This window comes from Trichosurus vulpecula, chromosome 7 (genome assembly GCF_011100635.1).
Source record: "Trichosurus vulpecula isolate mTriVul1 chromosome 7, mTriVul1.pri, whole genome shotgun sequence".
Taxonomy (NCBI): domain Eukaryota; kingdom Metazoa; phylum Chordata; class Mammalia; order Diprotodontia; family Phalangeridae; genus Trichosurus; species Trichosurus vulpecula.
The window spans coordinates 269,106,260-269,113,706 of record NC_050579.1 but is presented as its reverse complement, the minus strand read 5'-3'; the positions used below and the strand labels follow the sequence as shown (position 1 = coordinate 269,113,706).

At 42.6% G+C, this 7,447-nt stretch overlaps 1 protein-coding gene across 1 annotated transcript; it reads right to left on the bottom strand.

Moving 5' to 3' along the window:
* Positions 1 to 1,496: 1,496 nt before the first annotated feature.
* LOC118856226 (HLA class II histocompatibility antigen, DO alpha chain-like) lies at positions 1,497 to 7,030 on the bottom strand. Its single transcript, XM_036766384.1, has 5 exons — positions 6,900 to 7,030; positions 5,481 to 5,729; positions 4,790 to 5,071; positions 4,196 to 4,346; positions 1,497 to 4,016 (listed from the first exon to the last, which is right to left on the bottom strand). The coding sequence occupies exons 1-5, from the start codon at positions 6,982 to 6,984 to the stop codon at positions 4,013 to 4,015; spliced, it is 771 nt and encodes a 256-aa protein (XP_036622279.1). The 5' UTR covers positions 6,985 to 7,030; the 3' UTR covers positions 1,497 to 4,012.
* Positions 7,031 to 7,447: the final 417 nt, after the last annotated feature.

Below are 7,447 nucleotides of genomic sequence, written 5' to 3'. Positions count from 1 at the left end.
GGAAGAAAGGAAGGAAGAGAGAGAGGGAGAAATAAAGAGAGAGAAAGAAAGAATTTTTTTCAAAAGAAGAAAGAATTTAGCATAGAGCCAGCTGCTACTTAGACTTGTGGTGACCTAAGTATTTTGCCAGTCCAGTTGTCCTATACCCAAGCTTTCAGTTTGACTGGTTTCATTGCTGGGGGACCATGACATCTAATTCAGGGAATTGGGCTTCTCATTCTTATATTCAGGGGCTTTCCAAGGAAGCCTCAGAATCTTATGGACAATGTTCCTTTTGGCTGTAGTATAGGGCTTCCAAAAAAAGAGGAAAGTAAAAGCCAAGATAAGCCTGAAAGAATCACATCATGCATTATATGATTTAAACAAGATTCAGAAACTTAGAACTACTAGTATAATTGGCTGGAAGGCTTATTGGGACATGAAACAGTTTCCAGGATTACCAATCAGACTTGTCACATTTCACCTCCTGAGATTACCTGATCAAATTCTGCCGGCAAAACATCAGGTTTGGGCCCTCTCCTAGTGCTGGCTGTTCTAGCTAATACAAAAGCTCCTCTGGATGCCAGCTTTCTCCTGCTGTTGCCATAACTGTAACCACTCTAGCACATGTTATCCTTGATGCCAGAATATTCTTAATATTTTGCAAAGACATCATTCAGGAGGTTGTTCATAAATCCGGTGCCATTGTTCATAAATCTCCATCTTTTTGAGATAACCACAGTTCCTGCTAAGGGAAAAGAAACATGGAAAACAAACAAAGGCAACCATGGGTCCAAGCTCAAGTTCAGCTGACTATGTCACCACCTCTCCCTTTATCTCCCCAACACATCTTTTACCATATGAACAGACATGAAGTAAGGTAGAAAAGGACCTTGTCCTCTCCCTTCCTCACTGGGGCCATATCCTGCTATCTGGAGTGCTGAAACCCTGTGGTCACTGATCAGAAAATACCTATTCTTTTAATAAGTGTGACACTGGTTGAGTTATCAGTTCTTCTGGCAGAGCAGTCAATTAGAGGATCTTTCATAATGATGAATCATACATGGCTGGAAGCCAGCCACTCAGAGCTCCACATTGTGCATCAGAAGCAGGCAAAGAATATTTACTAAGGCTCTGTACAAACCCATGAAATGCTACCCCAAAATTAGCAAGGCTATGATAAGTGGGATGCTTCCTTTTAATATCTGCGTCTCCCCTACTCCAAATATATTACTTTTCTTGCTCTCCTCATTTTTTATATCCCCCTCATCACCTCCCTTTTTATATTCCTCTTATAAGATCTTTATTCCTGCTGCCTCTACCTGAATCCTTATTATTATTTAGTTCTTACTTTCAATGGCCAGCAGGGCAGGAATTCTCCCTGCTTTCAATGCTCCTCAAAAAGAGATTGGGTTTTTTTCTTATCTTTGTGGACTTTGTTCTATAACCCTTCTCCTTCCCTTCTTATGTTAAGTTCTTACAGTAGAAACACACTGTTATAGGTCAGTCTCATTGACTTGAATTTTAAAATAACTTTATTGCAAGTGGTAAGGATATAAGGCACACAGTATAGGCAATCAGACAATTAGAGAGTAAATACGGAATCCAGGTTCCCTCCCACCTAGTTTTAAGCATAAATCCTATGTATATTTCTTGGTTTAGAAATAATCTTGATCAGATACACAAGTCAATGTATCAACCAGGTGTCTAAGTATCTTCATTAATGCTCCATTCTATTCTAGGAGCAATGGGAAAAATGGAAGTCTGAAGCATGATTTCACCCTCAAAGGGTTTACACTCTTAGGAAGACCGAGATGGAATAACAGCAAATAATACAGTGCAAAATAGAATTAATTGTTAAATCACATTGTATGTTTTTTTTTTTTTAAAGCTGTGGGATTCCAAAGTCTAGTGGTGGCTAAAGTACTGAGGAAAGCGTTCATGAAGCAAGTGGAATTGTACTTAGACCTAGAAGGATGATAGTATAAGTGGAACGAAGGAGGAAAGGAAAACATGGTCAAGAGTATTAGGATGGGAATTAGCACAAGGGGTTGGGCATGGGTAAGACTGAGAGCAGCCGGACTAAAACAGAGGTGTGTGTCAGGGAGCAATCATTAGGTAGAGTGAGGTAAGATTGTGAAGGGGGAGGGCAGGCAGTGCATCCAGATTAGACTTGATAAGATGACAAATAAGGAGCCATTGAAAGTTAAGCATAAATGTAATTAGATTATTGACCACAAATTCAAAATGCTTAAATTTCATTGAATTAGGAAGATAAGATAGTTCTGATCACCTCTGATCCGAATTCTTCTTTCCTTCCTCTCTCCAACTTCCTCTCTGACATCTAGATGCCATATCAATCCATCAATGATCAGTGAATTTTCCTTTCTCAGGTCCCTGCACTGTCACTGTTTCCAGCAAAGCTGTGAAAGCATGGATTCTGCTACAGCCTGCTGGTTGTAGCAGACTCACCCTAGGTAAAGATCAGACTAGATACCAACCCTCATCTTCTATTTCCCAATAAATCAATTTTGTAATTCTTTTAAATTTAAGGACTTCTCATCTCTAAGCCATGGTAAACCAATCAATGACTTCATTTAACTCTACCAAGAAGAACCCAGAAGTTTCCATGTATGTATGTAACTGCATCAAATAAGAAAGTTACCCAATTTTATAAGAATTTATTTATATGTCAGGCACTGTGCTAGGCTCTGGGGATGCAAAGATAACAAAAGCAAAAGCCTCAAAACAGCCTCTGTCCTAAAATATCTTACTATATTGGAGATGGGGGCATAGTAAGGGATGGGGAAAATCACATACGCACACACACACACACACACACATATGGAATGAAAGATAAAAAATATACAAAGTACTTTCTAGGAGGAAGGGCACTAGCAACTGGTCGTGTCTGGATAGTGTTTCTTAGGAGGGGGCATGAGCTGAGCTATGAAGGAATCTAGGCTTCTAAGGTGAGGTGGAAGGCATTCTAGGCATGAGGAACAGGCTATGCAAAGACATGGAGACTGGACATGAAATGTTGATCAGATAGTAAATGTCCTGTATAAAGAATACCAAAAAGACCTCTTTGGCTGCAATGTGAAGCAGTATGCCAGTTATGAAGGGGTTTTAAAGTCAGAGGAACTTGTATTTTATTCTAAAGGTGGCAGTTACTAGAGTTTCTTGAGGAAGGCAAGGATACTGTCACACCTGTACTTTAGGAAAACTTGACGGCTATGTGCAGGATGGATTATGAGGGGGAAGTGACTTAATGTAGTCTTTTGCAACCATCCAGATTAGAGGTAATAAAATCCTAAACTAGTGTGCTAGCCATGTGATTGGGGGAAGGGGATTGAAATCACATATATTGTGGAGTCAGAATTGACATGATTTGGCAACTGATTGAATGTGAGGAGTGAGGGAAACAAAACAGTACAAGATGAATAAGGTTATGAATCTGGGTGACTGGAAAGATGCTAGTGCCTTTAACAAAAACAGAGAAGTTAGGAAAAGGAGAAGGGGTCTGGGGGAAAGATAATATGCTCTGTTTTTGGACATGTTGAGTATGAAATGATTATGAGATATCCAGTAGGAATGTCCAATAGGCAATTGATGATGTGGGAAACTACAGTTCAACAAGAGACTAGAGATGGATATCTGTATCTGGGCATCATTTGTATTGAGGTGATAGTTGAGTTGGTGAGTTGTGAGTTGGTGAGAAGGATGTGAAGACTAAATTTACTCATGTGAGGGCAAATAAGGTTTGGAAGAAAGGGGGCCATGGATGTGAGTTACCCTAGAGAGCCTACAGGGAAATTAGACATCAGACCAGGTTGTCTGCCTTATAAACTTGTGCGATTTAGGGAAAGTCAGCAAAGAGAAGGCAAAGGTGAAGTCACTTGGAAGTCCAGGCAGTGAAATGGAAGGATGAACACGTAGATCATAGGTGACAGAAGGCAGCATCTTCAGCCAGCCCAAGGTCAGGGACAGGGAGCTGGCCTCTTCCTTGTGTTCCTCCTCATTTGGAAACCTGTTACCTGCAGTAAGAGATGATTTATAGAAGACCAGCCTCTGTTCCCATGGTAATTCTTCTAACACCTTCACCACTACTTCTGTTCTAATTTTTTATTTTCCTCATCAACACACTATCGCTTTTTCCTTTGCTCTTTCCCCAGGTCTCCCTAGTTCCCCATTCTCTTTCTATCAGTTGACTTACAGAGGCCCTTGATGTTGGACCCTACTGTTGGAACGCGTGGCTCTGATTATGAGGATGGTGCCCACAATGATGCCCACCAGACCCACAGCCAGTCCAAGGGCACAGACCACAGTTTCTGTTGTCTCTGGCAGTGGGGATGGAACCTGGGGTTCTGAGGAGGAAAAGGAAACATGGAGTGAGAGGATTGTTATTTTTGAAATGTAGAAAATACAAGAATTCAAATTCTTGGAAGAAGGTAGTATTGGGACCCTGAGATACTTTATTCATATAGGAAAGATTATTTGTAGGAAGGAAACTACAGATAGGATTAGTGGTTCCTAGAGGGAAGGAGTGACAAAGGCAGGGATAAGAAAAGGAGGAGTTATAGTAATGTATTTGTAGAAAGAATTTTATCATTAGCATTCACAATGACCCTGCATAGATCAGCAGATATCATTGTCTCTGTTTTATAGAGGAGGGGACTTAGGCTTAGATAAATTAAGTGTATTGCCTAAGATCATATAGTTGGTTGATGGAAGAGACAAGATCAGATCTCAGCTCTTTGGATTCCTAGTTCAGGGACACTTCTACTTTACCAGCTCAAAAGCTCCATACCCCAGTGCTTGAGGACTGGCTGCTCCAGGCCCCAGTGCTCCACTTTGCAGTCATAAAAGTCTTCTGTGTTGGGGAGAAAAGTGAGGTAGTAGAACTTGCGGAATTTGTGGTCAGGCCGAGGGTAAAAGTCTGTCTCAGACACACCTTCAGTGACCAACTGCCCATTACGAAGCCACTTGATGTTGACCACTGGGGGGAAGATGTTGTCCACCAAGCAGATGAGTATGTTTGGCTGGCCCATCTCCACGGGACTCTCCGAGAACACAGTCACCTCAGGGGGCACTGAGAACAAAAAGGGGAGGTGCTCATCTAAGAGACTTTCATACCTCTCTGAGCCCTTTAAATGGGACAGATTCTGAAAGCTCATTCTCCAGGGGTTCATTTAACTCCTTTATTTTGTAATCCCTTGCCTGCTTCCCTAATCCCTTGGCTAGTGCTGTTTTGTGTAGGAAAAAGGCCCAAGGAGATAACGTGTGTGAATGCTGGGGCAGGAGGCCTTCTGTGGAGGCTGGGAATGCCTCAGGATGACTAAGAGGCTGGTGTGACATGATGAATGGAGAATGGGGAGAGAAGGAGGTTCTGGGGTGGCCTGATGACATCTGGTGCCAACCACAGTGGCAGAGTGGTCTGAAGTCAGTGAGGAACCATAGGAGGGGAAGACAGGAAAGAGGGTGAGAGAAAGGATCGATACCGGCGATGATCCTGCTTCTGTTGTAGCGTTTGATTGAGATTTCCAGGTGGCGCTTGCACATGGCTATGTTTGTCAGCCCTCCCTGAGAGTCAAAGCTAGCAAAATGGCTGAACTCTGGGAGCCGCCACACAGTCTCCTTCTTCTCCAGGTCCACATAAAAGAGTTCATCTTCATCAAATTCTTGTGTAAACTGGCCTGAGGGCCCATAGGACTGGCAAAAAGTTGTGCCGTAGACCCCAACATGTTCAGCTGGAAGACGGGAATACAGGGGAGAAGAGAAAAAACATGAATACATTTGTGATCATAATATACCAGGTATCCAAGTTCTGGGATAAGGACACCAAGACAGGTGTTTATCACAGCACCTGAGCCAGAGAGGAGCAGATGATAAGAAACCTGTCACCTGGGGACAGGCATAAGTCCTGTGCCAATGACTTGAGGCAGGTGGTAAGAGCACTGGCCCTAGAATCAGGAAGATCTGAATTCAAATCCAGCCTCAGACATTAACTCTGTGATTCTCAGCAAGTCATTAATCTGTTTCACTCAGTTTTCTCAGCTATAAAATGAGGATAACAATAAGACCTACCTCCTTGGATTGTCTTGAGGATCTCATGAGATAATACTTGTAAAAGTGCTTAGCTGGGTGCCGGGCCCATTGCAGGTGCTCTATAAATGTTTATTCCCATTCCCTTCCCTGTTTTGTCCTGGATCCTTCAATCCTGTGTCCCATGTATTTTCTTTCTTTTTTCCGATAACATCCTATTCTGGCTTATTTTGTATGATATGTCTCAGTAGAGAGCAACTCAGAGAGAGGACATGGGGGCAGAAAACTAAGGAATAAGGCATTTAATCCTCAACACATCTGTCTTTTATGTCTACTGTGTGCATAGAGCATTGTGCAGGTCATTACTGAAGATTGAAAGGGTAGATCAGATTCCTTCCCAAATAGAGCTCAGCAGAAGCATATGCCGTCAACCCAGAAATGACCCACTAGTGGGGAATGGCTGGGCTGGGGCATGAAATGACAGAAACTGAAAACAATGAAGGAGTAGGAAATTGAATGCAAGTCATGTGCTCTTGCCCACCTGTTTCTATGTTGGGCTTCTCCTTCAGGACTGGTGGTAGAATATAAGGACATTTAGGGACTAAGCTAAGCCACCCTCCCATGCCCTACATCTCTTATGTCCACCATTTCAGATCTAGCTGCCTCTTAAGAACACGGGATGAGTTTATGACACAGTCCTGGCCTCCCAAAGGGAATGAGATTCCATAGATCAACAAATACCAAGGAACCTCAGGATTCACAGGAAGGGACCTATAGGGAGTCTGTCTCTCCAATCTGCTTTATTGACATCTCCCACTCCATCCCTCTATCTCCAACTTTGCCCTCCTCATCAATGACTTTTCTCACAAACTCACCTTCAATGAACTCAGAAGCTCCTTGGGGACTCAGCAGCACAGCCAGTGAGAGGGTCCCTAGGATCAGGACTCTGTCGGCAGCCATTTTGTCAAGGACTTATCTGTTGCCAATACCTCCAAATAATGGGGTACAAGACAGGGAGGCAGATATTAGGTAGAAGTGAAGGGGTAGGGCAAGACTTCACAGGGAGGAGCCAAAGCCTGGATCAACCTTGTGCAGCCAATTAGAAAAATCTCTTCAGCTGACCTCTCTGTTGCTGGGTAAAAAGGTATTTGGAAGTGACCTGTAGGGCAATCCAGGAAATTCACTTTGTCTAGCTAGCCCTTATCAGTCAATCATCCAACCAATTTACAAACATGTATTATGTGCCTACTGTATGCCAGGCACTGGAGACACAAAGACCAAAGTCAAACAATCTTTGGCTTTAAGAAATTTGCATTTTAATGGAGGAGAAACAACACAAGTAGGTAAAAGTATATTTACAAAGTAAATACAAACCAATTTGTGGCGTGGGGGTAGCATTACTATCTGGGGGTAGGTGGAATCA